Raw genomic sequence first — 18,938 nt, 5'->3', positions numbered from 1 at the left:
TCAGGCAGAGGCATTTCACTTTTGGCGGCGTGACACAAGGATGAGAGACGCGCCCAACCTCCCAACTTCTCGCCTGAACTCGCGCTTCCTTTGCGGCTGACATTTCTCCTTCTGCCAAGTCAAATCAAGCCCCTCTCTCCCTCACAGCCATCCTGAAAGCTGCATTCACAACCAGCCCAAGGCTCCCTTGCCCGTGCCAGCTCTTTGCACGTGTCAGAGTGTTTGGGAGGGAGGAGAAGGGCCTTGTGAAACACACCTGCTTAGTTTTGCTTCACTGGGCAAGAGCCTGTTCTCATTTAAGAAGCCAGGCACAACTTGGAATTCCTGTGCTTGGGAAGGCACAGGAATTGTTCTAACGCTAACTACAAGAGCAAAATGCATCCCCCTCTACTCATGCAAAACGTAGTCCCTTCCTTTTGCCTTTAGGATATGTTGTCATTGGCTCCAAACTTGCTCTGTTGTGATTAACATCACAGTTCTGTAGGGTAAAATTTGGCTCGTGATCCCCTGTACTAATTTAGGAGGAAAAGAGGGCTCATGAAATATTTCAGGTATAATCAGGAAATTGTGGTTACAGATGCAATCCAGGAGCAGTTTGGGTTGGTAACCAAGGCAACACTTCTTGCTTCAAGACACACTTTTCTGTTGATAATCTATTGTAATGCCAGTAATTGCAGCTGACAAGGCTCTGTTTGTTGTGAGAGATAATTAGCACTTGAAATAAAGTAACAGATTTAAATAAATTGGGGGGAACTGAGTGGTGTGACCTGATCACTTTAGAAACAAACAAGAGCTTTGGGGGCCTACACACTGTGTGATGTTAGTGGTGGCCTCCATGGAGACTGAACAATACCAACATTTATTAGCAGTTGTTTAATTGGGAATTTCAGTTGCTTTCATGATGAAAACAATTTTTCTCTTTCTCATCCAGGGTGAATTTACATTATAAAACATGTTTAAAAAAAACTACTCACAAACACCTCTACCTACCTTAGCAAATGAAACTCCTGATGTTCTCCTGTGCTTGCTATTTTGCCTAGAACTTCATTGAAAGCCAATGTTTGAAAATAAGTGGTTTCTTTGACCGTTGCAGTCTCCATGGTGATTGTGCCCAAAGGTGTGGAGGGAGCACTGTTCATTCAGCATGTCCCAGGTGTGTCCCTAGGGTCAGCTTCAGTTTGCTGCCAGTTTGTTCCAGTTCCAGTTCATGGCTTGGATTGTTAACAGGGCCCCTGTTGCTGTCTTGGTGTTGTATCCAGAGCTGGACAGGCAAACCAGGGCTGCTGCCTGATGTCAGTGGGTTCCCATGTCCTGTAGAGGATGTGTGAGGTGTGCGTTGAAAGCAATTCCTTTAGGCTGCACTAGGAAAGCCAGGCTAGATGTTTTGTTTTTCTTTCTGTCATTGTGAGATACAGCTGTTTGGCTCAGTGGATAGGAAGAGGAGGAATACAGTGCTAATAAACTTTCCTGCCATGGGGAATGGAAGTGTTTTACATAAACTTGTAGCTGTTGAAATGATGATGCTTCTGTGATGGAGTGACACAACGTGTGCCTGCATGCAGCAAAAACTAACCTGGTTATGTGATCCCCTTTTCCACAGTGCCTGAGCATCATTTCCACAGATAAAGAGAAAATGAGATTTCCTAACAATATGAAATCAGCTTGTTTACAAGACAGGAATGAAGGCTCAGGCTGCACAGCCTTATCCAGGCTCCCAGGTAGACACGAGGCAGGTTTACTGTGAGGGTGGTGAGGCCCTGGCACAGGTTGCCCAGAGAAGCTGTGGATGTCCCATCCCTGGAAGTGTTCCAGGTCAGGCTGGATGAGGCTCTGAGTAACCTGAGCTATTGAAAGCTGTTCCACCGCCCCCCCATGGCAGGGGGGTTTGGAACTGCATAAACTTTAAGATCCCTCCCAAACCAAACCATTCTACGATTTTAAAATCAGTGAACTGAGCCCATGTCCCACAAGGTCAACAGGAGCAGCTGAACCTGGAGGCCACATTTGTCTTCTGAAAGCCAGGCTAATTTTGGGCTGGAATGATTCATCTCCTTCACAGGATTTCACCAAATCTGTGAAACCTTCTGGCCAGGACATGATATTGTATCTAGTGTCAGAACAGAGGCTGTCATACAAATGAATTCATCTCAGGGCTGGCCAGAAGGCAAATTCAGTCCCCTCTTGAGATTTAGTCATGTGAGATATTAAATGCCTCACTCTGGCTAGTAATATAATTTCTTTCTGTAATACTTCAGGAAAAAGGCAACATCTCTGTTATCCTCAAGACAACAGCTGCATTATTCCTTCAGCAAACATTAATCAACAATTCACATCAGAATCACACATCTATTGTACATTACTATTCACAGCCCACGTCAGGCAGGATAGTGATATCCTCAGGGGTTCAAAACTGCATTATTACTTTCTTTCTAAAAGTGAGGCCTGTGGTACAGATAAGATACCTGAACTGGGTTTCCTGATGTTTGCTAACCTCTGCTGAAGTTACAAACATGGCTAGCAGAGGAGACCACACTGAAGCCCAAGGGATTTCATGCTTCCAAGGTGATCAGGGTCTCCTACAGCAGCTCTTCCACTCCCTGTTTTCCATACAAGTTCTCCAGAAGCAATCAGAGAAAGGTACTGTGGTATAACTACAAGCTCAGCCCATGGAATGCAGTCGTCTTCTTTCTTTAGTAATCAGGAACTGACTTCCACCAGGCAATGATTTTGCTTTCTAAATGCTTCGAAACAAGTAAAAATGTTGCATTTATAAGTTATTTAAAAACCCACAAGAAAAAGTGAACTGCAGTAGCTCCCCAGGAATTCAAAATTGCTTACAATTTGTAGCGTATGCAGGACCTTACCACAAATCCCATCCCAGCCCTCCTTCTAAGTAGTTCATAAAAACGGCCTGTTTATTTTCTAAAATGATCTGCATAAAAAAAGATTAAGCTTATTTATTGTAAAAATTAACATCTTGCTGAAGCAGTAATGGCTATATCATGGAGGAATGCTCTTCCCCCTGTGCAAGAAGACCTGCATTTATGGTCTCCTGGAATAAAGTTAATGCTCATAAGACTCCGCTCTCGTACGCCCACAGCTAAATCCTGGGATCTAGCAGATGGTGTGTGTGTGTTTCCTAATGCAGTGCCTTGTATGTGTGTAGTTGTCATAATTAAATAATAACTCCCAACACCAGCTCGTGTAACGGGAGAGCCAGGGCCAAATTCCCCCTCGGAGGGAAGCCATCAAACCCAGCCTGTGGGTAGATGGAGGAGGAAGGAAATAAGGAAATAATACCCACAGCACCCCATCCCCTCTGCTCAGGGAGAAAACAAGTTCTGCTGCATGTGGCCAGCCTGTTTTTAAAGGTAAATAAAAACCTCTCTGCCCCCAAACTGGCAGAAAATAGGGTTCCAACATGTCTGAGGTTAAGTAATCTATTATTGGGGGAGAGGATGCTGACCTTATATATTTGGGATTTTCCCTGCTTTTCATGGTCATCGTTTTGATGGAGGAATTGTGGACATTTGCAGGAGAAGTGCCTGTGAGATGAGGCAATTTACAGTTATCGTCTTCTTAAGATAAATGCAACAGCTGCTTGTTATATTCCTTTATGGATGGAAGACAGAATGATAGGTCTCTGCAGATATTCATTCTTCCCTTGGCTTAGGGAGAGAATTAAGTTGTTGATTACGCCCAGCAAGAAACATCACTGTTCAAACTGAGGACAAATGTGACTTATTTTAAGGGTACGAGTTTAACAATTCCACTATTATCCTTCACTTTGCTGTAAAAAAAAAAAAAAATCCTTTTGCTAAGGATACTATAAATGACTTGAACAGATGAAAGGCATTTAGCCTTTATTTCAGACTAAGAATTAGAATGTGAAATCCAGAAAAGCATCTTTCAAATTTGAGTGCGCAAGTTAAACAGGAAGAAGTTGGAGCTATTTACCTCCTTTGTGTGAAAAAATACAAGGACTCTTTGGCTCCTGTTTCCTGTGGCCAGGCAGTGCTCTGTCCCCAGATCAGCCTCCTGCTTCTCCTGTCCCAGCATGTCACACTTCCCATTAAACAGGCTACTTCTTGGGAGTGGAGGGGCTGTGGACAACACCTCCCTGCATCTTCCTCTCCTGTAAGATGGGACAGTAATAGCTGATCTTTTGTTCTCTTCTCTTCTCTTCTCTTCTCTTCTCTTCTCTTCTCTTCTCTTCTCTTCTCTTCTCTTTCAGCTTCAGGGAACTGAGAATTAAAAACAGAAGTCAGTTCCAAACTTTGCAAAGGGCCTCCACCTCTTAACAAACAAATCACTCCTCCTCTAGCTTCAGGATGCTAATATCCTTTTTTTTTTGGCTTGAAAAATGGAAGACATAATTTTTTAGAACACATGGATGACTAACTCAGTATTTTATTTCATGCCATGATCATTTTGCTTTACATATGTGAGAAAAAAAGAAAAATTCTACCTTTAAATTTCACATCATATCCTCTAATTAAAAGGCAAGGTGAGCTATTGCCACAGGAAGCTCATAAAGACAACAAACTCACTTTTAATTTTTTTTCCCCAAAGTTTACATTATCATAAATATTCATGCCATACTCCCTTCACAGTGTAACTGCTAGAGAACACACTGTAATCTGTTTAAGAAGAACATGAATCAGACTGATAAAAATAATTGGTTGGATTTTTCTTTTAATTTTTTTTAATGTTTTAAATAAAGCTGTCAAAGGTTCCTGTGGCAATGAAGAGCTTTGTTGTTATGACAACTGCTTATTCCTTCTCCTTTGAAGAAGTCTGCAATTTGATAGGCAAAAACATCAGGAATAATTAAAAAAAAAAAAAGTAAGTGATGAAAAACATCTGTTAGGACAAATCCCCACCCAAAATCTTAGCAATCATGTCATTAGTGAAGTGACAATCTTCAGGTGGAGTGTCTTCACATCAGCAAGCACAAGGGTGTTCAGCAGCTGCTAGGGGTTTGGGTAACCCCCTGTCAGAAAGCTGCTCTCTTTGTCAGGGTCACACATGTTCATGTGACTCTTTCTCTTCCTCTCCATAGTCCATTGTTATTTAAAAAAAAAAAAAAAAAAAAAAAAAAAGGGGCCTTTTCAGAAGTAAATTCTGCTTTTTCTCATAATTTATTCTGCTGATTCAAAAGCAGCCCTCATTTGAAGCATGGCCCCCGAGCTTTTGTCAAATCACAGAACTGGTGTCTCCTGCAGCCCACCCCGCTCTCCCCACAGCTGGGGGCATGTACCAGGGCAGGCATCAGGGCTGCCTTTGGGAAGAAAGGTGGATGTTGAGAAAAAGCCTTCTGGAGAAGATTAAGCAGTGCTCACAGCAATGGCCATGGCCAGAGTGGGGATCTCCGTGGCTGCGCTGCTGTGTGACAGCTGGGGCTGTCCCACTGCAGGGAGTGCCAGCAGGCAGCCACACACACACAGTGCTGGTGACACTACATAGTGTGGTGGTGACACACAGTGTGGTGGTGACAGCCACACAGACACAGTGGGGGTGACGCACACAGAGTGGTGGTGACAGCCACACACACACACAGTGGTGGTGGTGACAGCCACACACATACAGTGCTGGTGGCGACACTCACACAGTGGTGGTGACAGCCACACAGTGCTGGTGACACTGCACAGTGTGGTGGTGACACCCAGACAGTGGTGGTGGTGACACTCACACATTGGTGGTGACAGCCACACCCACACAGTGGTAGTGACACTCATACAGTGGTGGTGACATTCACACAGTGGTGGTGACATTCACACAGTGGTGGTGACATTCACACAGTGGTGGTGGTGACAGCCACACACACACACTGGTCCTTGAGACACATCATCAAAATTGTTTCTGCTGCCTGGATCTCTGTGAGACACTAGGGGAAAGCACACCACCAGAACTGCTGAAAACTTGGAAAAGTTTTCCCCAAAGTGATTTCTTTTCCCCCCTCCTTGTTGACATCTCCTGGGTTGTCCTTCCCATGAGACATGTGACTGTCAGATTTTAGTAATTTCTTATGTATGATAATTAGTCTGCTCCACTTTGCAAACTGTGAGACTTCACCCCATGCATGCAATGTGACAGAAGGGATACAAACACACGCTCCTGGCTCTGTAGTGCTAATAAACCAAGAGTTTGGTAATAAGTTGTAATGATACGTGCTGCTTTGGAGGCTGGAATTGGGAGTGCCAACATTCCTGCTGTGCTTCTGACTTCATGAGAAATAGGACGCTTTGCAGTAATTTCAGTTTCTTTGCACGCCAGCTCGGCTTGCCAGGCACACCATGGTCTCGTTTTGCTGTTCTTTGTGGCACACTCTGCTCTCCATTTTTCCATCATCTTGGAAATAATCCAGGGCTTTTAAGCAGCAAAATTTTAACCACTGTCTTGCCTTGCCACTGACATTGAAGAACCTGCATCTTTCATGAAATCCCTTCTTAATACCTCTGTGTTCCTCATTTATTCAGCCAAGATACTCTTCTGAAAGTGAAAATTTCAACATCCCTATCAGGAAAGGTTCTTGATTGCTGCCCTTTTCTATGCAGAGATTTAAGACATTCGAGAGAAGACAGTTGTGTTAAGTAATGGCAGAATTTGGAAATAAAAGCATTATTTCAGATGGTACAACTGTAGACTTTTCTGAAGGTGCTGTAGGAGCCTGTGTTACCTTAAAAACCCCAAGAATATCCCCCTGAATTTTCTTCTTTAGGCCACAAATGGCTGGAATTCCCACGTTAAGGACGTTTGAATTGCTAGTTTGCACACTAGGTGGTGCTAGGACAGTGGTTTGTCAGGAAATTAAATAGGAAAATTCTGGGTGGGAGAACACAGTAGGTTGCAAATGGTTACTTGCCAATAAAGCATTTGCTCTCGTACAGCTAATCCATTACTATCTGTCTGTTAGGCTCACCCACCTGACTGGACACCATTAGCTGGCAACAGGAACACCTAACGCTGCCTTTGCCAATCCGGTTTCCTGTGCCTCTGCAAGCTGTCAGAGGCACAGTGCTCCTTTCATGAATGTCATTCTTCCCATCCTTCTCCCATCTCCTCAGGGGAGGAAAACAGCCTGGCTGCCTCTAGAATGAAGAGAGAAAGATGCTCAAGAAGTTTCCCTGATGCTCAGCTGGGAGGGAGGCAAGTGAGTGGGATTACTACATGGTCACCTCCTCACCTCCTGGCTGATCCCATCCCCTTTTGGGTGGCTGTGCAGCTGGACATGTCTGGGAATGGATTTGGTTGTAAAAACCAGTTTCTCCCCATGTTCCAGAGTTGGGTTGGTTTTTTTTTTCGTTGTTGTTGTTGGCTTTTTTTTTTTTTTTTTTTTTTTTTTTTCCATCTGGGCTGGGTCCCCCACCCAATCCAGCACAGGGTCAACCCCACTAACTGCAACTGTCCAGGAATGTGCAGCCAAATCCACCTTGGCAATCTCTCCTGGTAATGAAGATACCAATGATGCCTTAAGTTTTAGCTTTCATGTTTTTCACATTCTGTGCTGCCTAGGGGTGCAGTTCTGAGCCTCATATTAAGTGCTGGTGAGCTCTCTTCACAGAGTAAGGAGACAAAACAAATCCTTTTCCTGCTGAAGACCAAGGACAACCTTCAGGCCCAAAGGCACAAACAACAATGGACTGAAGGGAGGAACAAGAAGGATGGGACCTCACAACCTGAAGCTGCAACTGGACAATTAAACCCAAATATACAAATGGACCAAAACTTATAAAAGTGTAAGACCTCGTGACAGGTCGGCCATTTTGTGACCATTTTTAGTCCACCTTGGGTGTAGCCCTGGTCAGGCTCCTGTCCTGCTCAAGGTGTATCCTAGAGGCCTTTCAATAAATATCTACTTTATTCTCTAGCTCCGTCCAGTCTCTGTTCCAGGTCAGCCTTCCCAAGGCATCACCAGAAACCACAGAATCATAGAGTAGTTTGGGCTGGAAGGGATCATTAGAAGTCAAATGGTTCAACCTGCCTGCCATGGGCAGGCACATCTCCAACCAGATCAGGTTGCTCAGAGCTGCATTTGACCTGACCTTGAATGTTTCCAGGGATGGCTGTTTGCTGGGAATGGGCAGCACTCAGCTCTGCTCCCTGCTCTCCTGAGTCCCCCAGTGCAAGGCAGCAAGGCTCAGTGCCCCACAAGCTCCCTACTCCCCTGGGAGCCCTGATTCCTTCACAGACATGGCACACACCCTCCAGCACCTGCATGAGGGAGGTTTGGTGCTCCAGAGCAGCTGCCGCACCCCACAGACCATGAACCTGACCAAGTCATACTGAGGAGTGCTCTGCTCCCAGAGTTGTGAGTGAATCTGGTGACAAGAGGAATAAATAGCAGTTAAAAACAATTAATAGGAAAGGCTTGCTCCCTCTGATCTGGTTTTGACACCCAAGTAAAGTGTTTCTCCTCACTTACATGGGTGACAGACCTCTCATCACATGTCTGCTCACCCCTCTCCCCCAGCCTCCAGGCAAACTTCGCCCCCTTGTTTATAGACAGCAAATTAAATTAATTCCCTGGGGTCAGTCAGGTGCAAACTGTACATAGCTTGGCCATATAATAAATATGGTCAGAGATAAAGAAGAGTTTGAAAGAGAAATCATGTAGTCTTAATGGATTGACTGAAAAATTCAGGGAACAAATTGTTTTTCATGTTTAAAGTTACTTCCAAACTACAACAATTAGGTTGTCTCTACTTCAGCCTAAATCCTTTTACTCAAAACATTACAAAAGTTAATGGGCCCCTTAATTTGATGCATTCTCTTGTCAGACAATCTATTTGGAGAATCAGGACCAGTTTAATGCAACTTAAAAAAAAAAACCCAATAAAAAAACAAACCAAAAACAGCATCAAAAAAGCAAAGCAAGCCTTAAAGAATAAAATGCATTTTCAGAATAACCAACAGAACCCAGAAAATAAACACTTTTGTTAGAAGTGCAGCAAACCTAGAGCTGTTACCTGGCTCAAGGTACCAGTACAAGGCCTATTCCCATTAACAAGAAATACATTACAATGTATGATACACAAAGAAAGGAGCTGGTTATTTTCTTCTCCTTCTTCTCTTTCTTCTCCTTCTCTCTCTCTCTCTTTTTTTTTTTTTTTTTTTTTTTTAATTACAAAGCTCCACTTCGTGGCAACCAGAAAGGTTTGGGTGAGCTGCTCCCATTTCTATATTTATCTGGGATGAAATACCTAGTCTGGAGCAAGCACGCCAAGATTTGAAAGCACATTTCTAGGTAAGAGGGTTGTAAACATGAGATTGCTCTGGACACACTTTTGAGTCCAAGATTTTCCTCAGAACATTTTCTAAGTAGCCTACAGAGGTCTTGGGACAGAGTGGAAAGACCTGAAAGCTCAGATTTGCAGAATAATTCTGTCACCCAGGAAAGGCAAACAATAAATTTAGCATTTTGACCTTTAGGTGCTTGTGTTATGCACAGCATGTCACCCATCCCATCCTCATCCATCAGGTACCTGTGGCAAGACAAACATACTTTAGCAGATAGGGCAGGTTCTGGGACTTGGCATCAGGCTGAGTCCATCCTGTCCCAATTAACCAGTAACTGAGTGTAGGGTGGGTATTTACAACAGCTCTGTGAGCAGATTTCTATGTATTTCTTGCCTTTCCCTTGCTCTTGCTCTGTATTCAGGGGTTCTTCAAGACAATAGTTTACACACATTAAAAGTGAATTTAAAAAAAAAAGGCGACAGTGACTTTGTGGCTATTTCATTATCCAAATAATCAGTCCCTGATGACCATCTTGTTGATGCACACTTATAAAATATATCACCTCTGCTTGGTGGATGTAAAATTAACACAGAGATTTGTGGGTTCTGGCAGTTGCTTCTTGCTCAGCAATGCTCATGCATCTTGTCACAAATATAAAATGTAGGGGTTTTTTTTCCTTTTAAAAAAATATATAATTATTTCCAGCTTGGCAAAGTGATTAAAGACAGAGTATATCCATCTTCAACTATCCAAAGGTATAAAAATGAAAAAGGGAAAATATTAGCAGTAATTCACAAGGGGATGGGTCAGAAGATTCAGATATGATCATGGTTTTTAGCCTCTGGGGAAAAAAAAAAGTGTCTAGCCTGAAAAGTACTGGTCACCTGTGACTTCAGGAACACGCAGTAAGGACCCTGCCCTCTTCTGGCAGTGGACCAGGGCGCTCTAAGTGCACTCACGAGGTGGACAGGACCCATGGAGCAGCTGCCCCTTCCCTGTCCCACCTGATGCCTTGGGAAGGCTGACGTGGAACAGACTGGACAGAGCTAGAGAACAAAGTAGGTATTTATTGAAAGGCCTTCAGGATCCACCTTGGGCAGGACAGGGCCTGACCAGGGCTACACCCAAGGTGGACTAAGAATGGTCACAAAATGGCTGACAGGTCACAAGGTCTTACACTTTTATAAGTTTTGGTCCATTTGCATATTTGGGTTCAATTGTCCAGTTGCAGCTTCAGGTTGTGAAGCTTCTTGTTCCTCCCTTCAGTCCACTGTTGTTTGTACTTTAGGGCCTGAAAGTTGTCCTTGGTCTTCATCAGGAAAAGGATTTGTTTTGTCTCCCTACTCTGTGAAGAGAGCTTACCAGCACTTAATATGAGGCTCAGAACTACACCCCTAGGCAGCACAGAATGTGAAAAACATGAAAGCTAAAACTTAAGGCATCACACTGACTGGGAAGATCTGTGCTGTGGTCCAGCTAAGCAGGGCTCCTGAGGCCACTATTGCTGCACAGTCACACAGATTCCAAGGGCTTCCCAAAGTGCTTGTCCTGGTTTAGGGCAAATTTGGGAAGAAATTTCCAATGGGGTCTCCTCTAGAAAGCAGATTCAAGTGGCCCCTCCCCATAACTGGTTTGGGAAACAGAACACACACCCAGGAGCAAGCTGGAGTGGAAGTGCTGCTGTGAGGAGAGGATTGCTGTATAATCCCTCAAATTAGTCCGAGAGAGAGAGAGAGAGAGAGAGAGAGAGAGAGAGAGAGAGAGAGAGAGAGAGAACAAAGCTAATTACACAAAACATTAATAATACTTGAAGTCCTTTTGGTAATAATCAATGAAATCAATGTAACTGCAGCTGATGAACATCAGTGTGGAGCTGCTGAGCAAAACTTCAGGGAACGAGGTGTGGATCCTAGGGCCCCAAATGAGTCACTGAAAATGGATTTAGTGCTGATTCCCAGCCTGCTCTGTGCATTTACTGCAATGCATGTGCTTGCAGCAGGTGACTCTGGTCTTGGCAGGGAGGGAAAATAGTGTCCCTGAACAACTCCTTGGAGAGCCTCTCTTAAATGCCTGCAATTCCTGCCTGTTCTCTGCCTCCCCTTTCAGGGAAAAAGCACAACTGTGCTGTCATTCTAGCGGATATTTATTAGACAACGGGCAGCAAATCACTTTCATTACAGCAACCAAAGGCAAAGCCTCGAATGATGCAAAGATCTTTCAAGTTTACCGGCAGCGCTTCCAGAGGAAGGGAAAACGAGTGCGAATTCAGTTTTGTTCTTCTCATCCTGTCATCCCTCAGCATCCAAGGGCTTCAAGCTTGCTGCAGTCGGACTGTTGGAGACCCCCACAGATTAACACGAAGCCGGGAGACGGCAAGAGATGATCAGAAACAGCTGCTGAAAGGAGCTTTTCATTCCACGGGGGTGACAGACCCGATATGCTAATAGGAACAATGTCTGTGTCTGCTCCTGCCGTCTCAAAAATGGAGCTAAAGCTTCGTTTTCCACCCAGGCACAACAAAAATAAAATTCTCTTCAAAAGGGCGGTGGTGACCTCATTCAGACACACTTGTGTTCATGAAAGGTAAATATGGCAGACAAAGTAGTGATGCGAGTAGTTTGTTCCTGGGAAGTGGGGAAGGAGGGAAGGAAAATCATCACACAGTTTGTCTTTCCAGCAGGCCCATTTCCTTTAGCAGCCTGAATAAGCAATTGGCCACTAGCCAGCTGTGGTGAATTTGTCCCGCGTTTGCAAGATCACTCAGTGAGCAAAGCTGTTTTCAGTTAATAAATATTTGATTTACAAGGTACAGTAAGTAATAAAAAGGGAAGGGAGTTTAGCTGCTGGGAGATTTGTTTAGCACTTTAGTGGGGATAACTAACAACCAGCTTTGGTTGTTTTTTCTCCTTCACATGGCCAATAGGCAACCAACTTTATCAGTCTTGCTGCATTACAACTGGTAGTGAGCAGAACTAACACACTGAGCAAAACAAGTGGACTGGGACATACACCGTGCCTTGACAGAAAAACAGCTGAAGGGAACACTCTTAGATTCTCCTTTCTTCTTCTCTGCAAGTAACCTGTGATAAATATTGCATTTCTCAGTATCATTGGGAAAAATCAAAACTGTTTGATCCTTTCCATATGATATAGGTAGCTATATATGAGAGGGAGAAGGATATAAAGTAGCAGGTACAGAACAGCCAGCAGCATTTTATCAAAGGAGACAAGACCCCAGAAGACACCAATCAGCCGACTACGCAGTCCTGGGTATTTTGGATAGAGCTAGAAAACAAAGTGGGCACACACACACACAAGAAAACAAGGAAAAGAAAAACGTATGAAAGGGCTGTGCTTAAAAAAGAGCTCCAAAGCAGCTATGATAGAAGAAGTAGCATTTTTTTTTTCCTTTTCACATTTTAATTTCTTCCTAGAGGACTGAGCCTCTAGGAAGGTGGGGATGTGGTAATGTGGGCAAGGCAGGGCAGGGAGCATGGAGAGGCCTGCGGGGCAGTGCTGAGCACAGGTGAGCTCTGCATGCTGAAGGAGCAGGCACTTCTGTTCTGTCTCTGGTGCACAGCAGCCCTCCCTCCCTCCCTCCCTCCCTCCCGTGTGACAGTGGGCACATCACCGAGTCTGTCAGATCTCCAGTTCCCCCAGCTGGAAAAACACTGGCCCTCCTACCCACTGCTCAGGCACATCAGGTTGTTTCGTGCAGGCTCTGAAAGGGAATTTTGAGTTGAGTTGCAGAATATTATTGTCAGAGTTGTGGCTGTTCATTGCAGATCAAGGACTCCACCAGAAGAGTATCAGCCTCCTTCCAGAGGCTCAGAACAGCAGAAAGGGTGTCCACACAGCCTCACCAGAAACACCAGGAGCTGCTGATTTCTAAGATGCTGTCAGGTATTTCTTCCCAGTAACTACCAGCAGGACAGAACAAAGCAAACTATTTTCTCTGTCAAGCAAAAAATAAAATAAAATCTAAATAAATAAATAAATAAATAAATAAATAAATAAATAATAAAAAAAATCCTGAGAGTTCTAACTTCTCAGTCTATACAACTTTACACTGTTTTGTACTGCTTTGCATTTGACCCCTGAGATATTCCAGGTGTTTGCCTAGCAAGAGCACAAAGCCAGGCCTGGACAGCCTGCAGGGGAGGGGCAGATCACAGGTCTTTCAAAGCAGGCTCTGGACGATCAGCCCTTTCTGCATTTCCTACCACCCTGAGAGGTCTCAGCACCTGGAGAGGACAGCAGAAGGCATCCCTGGATACCCCCAGGCTGCTGTGGAGGACACTGGTGCTCTGGCAGGGGCTGAACAGCCCAGCTGAGTGACCCAGAGCCCCTTGCAGCCATGGAGGAAAGTCCGTGTTCACTTTTCTGCCAGCACAGAAAATCTGCCTTTGAATTCTGTCCCACGCTTCAGGAAAACTTCATGCCAGGAGTTTCATCAAAGCATATGCTTCTGCAAAAGAGCTTTAATGAATCAGTGTTTCCTGACAAAAAATAGCTTTTGCCAGAAATCCCATCCAGCTCCCCTATTCAGTTGTCTATCTCCAAAGACCACAGTCCTCCATCTGCAAAACAAGGATAAGAATTTTACCTTATTTTTGTGAAACACATTATGATCTAGGGGTGAGCAGCTCACAAAATAAAGAGCTATTAAAAACTGGTGCTTTTACATTGGTCTGAGAGCTGCCTCACTCTAAGATTGAACAATGGTATTCAAATTGACCAGACAAAGCAGCAATTTTGGCATGAACAAACCCACATTACATTTTTTTAAGATATGCAGCCATTTCCCTGCAATTGGAGTTCAAGGGTGATGCCAAGAGCTTTGGGGAAAGGAGGGAGCAGGAGGAGGCTGTATTTCTTTCATATGTGCTTTACTTTTTAATAGCTGTTGAGATACCTGTTAAACTAAACTGCAGTAGCTGTTTATTTTAATAACAGCAGCATTATAAAACTGATCAGCTCCATTTTCAGAAACAAGCTGTGCCTCTGTTTGTTTTTCTGTCGAGAAGGGACGTGTCCCAGAGGATCTCCCTTTGGGAACCCCTGTCTCAGCATGAAATGAGTAACACGATTTATGTAGACACTGCCAGCTTCTTTCCCTCCTCAGACAGAAAATGGCTTTATCTAGTCAGGTAATGTCACAATAAAGTGGTACAGTAGAAATTTCATCACTGAATGGTCTAAAAGAGACAGATCACCCAATCTATATTTCCACAGGCAAACAATGTGCTGCTCTCAAATGGTAGCAAGCAGCAAAGAGAGAGTGGAAAAAACCCCAACCAGCCACAGTACCAAACTCCTGATGCTAAAACACAGATTTCAAGCCTAATAGTTACATGAGGGACCAATTATAACATTATCAAAGTTGGATAAATAGGAATCAGGACAATGCAATGTGCTGATCAGATTTAGAGGATCTATGAGAGTTGCTTTTGGTGAGTTTTTCATAACAATTGTTGATTTATTGTCTGTTAAACCATGCAGGGTTTGAGTTCAGGGCTGACAAGCCCCAGCTAACTGCATTCAGTAGGATACTAACACCTCTCCAGCACACCTGCACCCATCCCACCTTTCCTCTCCAGCTCAGACTGGGACTTGTCCCACTGTATTTGCACATGCAGAGATTATTATGGGGATTATCAATAGCTAATTTTTAATAAAAAGAGAAACATAACCAAGTGATTTTTTTTTTTTTTTTTTTTTTTTGCTACACTTCTTACTTGAATCATGTTTTTCCTGAGTCAAAGCCTGGTGGTAGGTACAAAGCTGCCTGTCCAGGAGTGTCCCTAATGGTCACCTCTTGCATCCAACCTGGAACATCTCTCTCTCTGTCTAAATAAAGCACTGCCACTTTGATATCTTTGTGTTTTTGAATACCTGAATAGAAAACCTTAAAAAACCACCTACAGCCACATTAAGTACATAATGCAATGGTCACACCAGTGTCCTGAAGCCCATGGTTTCAGCATAACAAGGTTTCTCAGCCTAGGAAAAGGTCCAGTGTAGAAAAAAAGAACACCATGTACCATGCAGCTGGTTTGAACCACTTCTGCTCTATCAAGAAAAGACCAGTTAGTGCCTCAGAAAATAAGTTCCTTCCAAAAAACCCAGACTTTTCTGGAAGCTCATATCGGTAACTCTGTATCACATCATCAGTGCCAAAGAGGGGTGGGAATGCAGGAACTGGTGATGGGATGTGGTAAATGAAGGGAAGAGTGATGTGTCACCACCTACATAGATTTTTACTTGTTTTCAGAGGTGTGAGTGTTTACAAGTTCCCTGCCCTCAAAAGTAAAAGCAGATATAAAACAAAACTATGTTGGTCACTGCTGTCTCAACTGATTTAGGCAGCTGTTGTTGCTGATGGTATTTTTGCATCTCAACATTCATGAATAAATTCCTTCACCTTAAACCTTATAAACATATAAGTTCATGAAAGAAACCCATATGACTCCTTTTATTTTTAGGAGGCCAAATAAAATATTTATATCCCTCTGCGTCCCAAATATCAATTACTTCCTTCACTAAAAAAAGTGTACATGCAATCTGATTAAAAATTTACCCTACTACAAAACAACATACTATTAACTCATACATTTCCAGCTTTCCTTGACAGACAGGCTGCACACATCCACATCCATCCTGTTTAAACCATGCACACCATCAATTCAGCCTTTCAAATCTGACAGGTAAGTAAAAAATACAGCTATTATCAGACAATGCATCTACATGATCTCCTGACAGCTACAAGCACACACAGCAGCTACCACTGGAAGAAGCCAGCATCCACTAATGTGTGTTGGATACCAGTCTGATTTCCCTAGATTATAAACTTCCTGAAGTACTTTAGTTACAGAATTAATTTTTAGAGGAATTTAGACAAACACAGATTCTGAAATGTCCATCTCTTTTCTTCTTTCTTGTGACAGCTTCCCTCTTCCAAAAAAGACTATCCAGCAAAACCCCTTAAAACTTTCTCCCAGTAAAGCTTTCAATTTTTTTCTCTTCTTCTGGAAAAAAGAACATGAAATTCAATAACAACATTTGCTTCCATCACTTCAGTTTACGTGGGAGACATGAGGAAATTAAAATTTTACTTAGAAATGGTTTTTAAATGCCTCTGTAATAATCTTACAATAACAGCCATGAAAATCGGTGGTATTAAAAAAAAATTGCACAAAAAATACCTAGTTAAAAAACTCAATCCAATCAACAAATCCAACCAGGAAATCAATGCTTACAAAGCAGAAGCAGCACTGAAAAGATTTTTTAATTTTTTTTAATCTACATCATCTTCAAAATGTTTCTTTTTAGAAAGTGTCCTCAATCTCTCTAAAAATTAATTTTTGTGATATTTTAATATTCAGACCTTAGGAGTCAAGAAAGGCAGAAATCAATAATGAAATATGCACTGAAATGCCATTTATGAAGACCAGATCCTGCAGCAAAATACAACAGTGAGCCAAAATTTGATTTCCAGCCCAGAAGGCTAAGGGGTTATTTCAATTATTATTTTTTTTTCAATTAAATAGCTGTGCTACAATCAAGCATCAACGGGTCACACTTAAATCAGCATAAACCAATGTATATCTTCTGGTATGGAAAACCATTTAGAGATGATTTTTCTTTGTACCAATAAGAAAGGGATCCTACTGCATTCATGTGAGCCATATTGAAAGGGCTACACATTTTTCTATTCAAAAAATGCTCCAACTTCCTAAAAATAAAGATTTTATTGGTTTTGGGGTTTTTTTTCTCAGATACTTAGTGACATCACCTCGCTAAGCAGAGCCTCCAGGAAAGCCCCCATACTGCATCTGTGACTTCTGCTGCCCCATAAGATGTAATTTTTGCAGTTAATAAGGGCTCAGACCAACATTAGAGGAACCATGGGGTTCTCAAGCAAAGGAAAGCAAAAAAAACAAAGGAAAAGAGAAAAAAAGTTTTTTGAGAAAGCAACTCCCCAAGTCCGTCTGCTGATCTGCATTCCTACAACCACCCACAGCAACAGGGTGTTGTGGATTTGGTTCCTGAGTTGTGGATCTGCTATGGCCATCATTTGCAAGATGAGAGGAACTGCCTGACCTCTTGGATACTCCCCCTACAATGGAGAAAAGAAGCATTAAAAAGCAGATCAAGGCTCACGGTAGGACGACTCTACAGATAAAACTGAACTACTGAAGTAAGGAATAAGTAAAACTCCTCAAGCTCTTATGGGAGGGTGATTATGTTCCTCTTGTATTCAGTTTTGGAAGATGGCAAGGCTGTCTCCACTTCCCTATTTCTGGCTTCCTACAGCCTCTGCTAATATAAAATAGAAGGACTTCCCATCTGGATGGGTCTTCTGACAAGCAATAACAACATATGACTCGATGATTTCCAGCAGGAGCATGGAAGAATGCACAGTGGAGAAATGTATCTTTGAATTCAGCATTTTGAAACTTTTTTCCATTCTCATTCTATGAAAAATTCATCTGTACTATTAAAAACTGTTATGGCGGAAACCCAAAAACCCAAGCCAATTTCATAATGGAAGGCAATTAAGTGGATTGCTGAATGATAAACACCACATCTTTCTTCAATGGGATACTGTTTTTGAGTAAGCAAACTGCTTTTCTGTTCATGATTTTAAGAGAATGCATCACAAATCTCACTCTCAAAAGTTCAATGGGAAGCAAACATTGATTAGAGTGTTCTTTAAAATCTCAGCCAATTAAAGAGCTTATATACCAATACTGGAGGCAGAAAAAAAGCAAAGCTACTCTCATGCAAAAGTATTGGAGTTAGAAAAAGTAACTCTATGAATCCTAACTTGCATTTTTGCTTTCCAGGTGTCTTTTCATTTTTAGAACATCTTCCTAGGGAATCTGTAGGTTGATTTAAGACTGGAATAAGGGAGTTACTACAAAAGAAATAATTGTTTCACATATACTTCAACAGCAAGGTTTATTTCTTAAGCAGGACCACAAAAGTGCATCAGAAGCTTATTGATTTATTCCCTTGGTCAAGCCTATGTGAACTGTATAGGTTAAGATCCCTTATTCTGAAAACCAAACCAATCCCCATAAAGAACTGACTCTACCAACCTAGGAATTAATACAGAACACAGATAAATTTAGTGCTAGGCAAGCCTGAAAATAAAAAAATACAAGATTAAATCTGCAGTAGAGATCAGTTTTGAAATTAAAGTCAGGTAAGAGTTGGGGGGCACTAATTACTACTAGCAAATTCCTAGGCTTCAGGATTTTTCTGCTGCTGTAGAATCATCAATGACAAAACGCCAGACCCTACTTTGGTTTGATCATAAACCCCTAAATTTAGCTTCTATCTTCTGTAAACCACATACATGACAGGTAAAATGTAGGAAACATAAAAAACCCCAAACCCAATAACAATAATAAACAAAACCTTAGGGCAATGTTAGGAATTTATATGGTTGAAAAATTCCATAGATCATACCATAGTAGGGAAAAGACCTCTTAGACCATCAAGTCCAACCTTGAGGCACACCCTGAGGCTCATAAATGACCAAGTCAAGCCAGGCAGAAAAATGAAACCAGGTATTAAACCCCAAATAGTGCAGTCATGATTCTCATGATCTAAAACACACAGCATTCACGAACAGCTGAGGGAAAACTCAAATCACATGGAGTGATGTTATCAAATGGCATCAGCTGGAA

General features: G+C 42.5%; 1 protein-coding gene across 3 annotated transcripts in view; it reads right to left on the bottom strand.

Moving 5' to 3' along the window:
• Positions 1-2,917: 2,917 nt before the first annotated feature.
• The window catches only part of SLC15A5 (solute carrier family 15 member 5), a 60,866-nt gene continuing 44,845 nt past the window's right edge, over positions 2,918-18,938 (bottom strand). Inside the window, exons 11-12 of one of the 3 annotated variants that reach the window (XR_010720928.1) lie at positions 3,958-4,244; positions 2,918-3,545 (exon numbers count right to left, since the gene is read on the bottom strand). Coding sequence is in view for 2 of the 3 variants with exons in the window: in XM_066184446.1 (XP_066040543.1) it covers positions 4,082-4,244 (163 nt within the window). In the remaining variant the exon portion in view is untranslated. Of the gene's footprint in view, positions 3,546-3,895; positions 4,245-18,938 lie in introns of those variants that run through there. The other 2 variants (XM_066184446.1, XM_066184449.1) reach the window with 2 other exon arrangements.

Source organism: Chamaea fasciata, unplaced genomic scaffold (genome assembly GCF_029207755.1).
Source record: "Chamaea fasciata isolate MVZ Bird 193981 ecotype frontalis unplaced genomic scaffold, bChaFas1.0.hap1 SCAF_5, whole genome shotgun sequence".
Lineage (NCBI taxonomy): Eukaryota > Metazoa > Chordata > Aves > Passeriformes > Sylviidae > Chamaea > Chamaea fasciata.
Note: the sequence above shows the minus strand (reverse complement) of the source record. Positions and strands in the feature narration are given on the sequence as shown.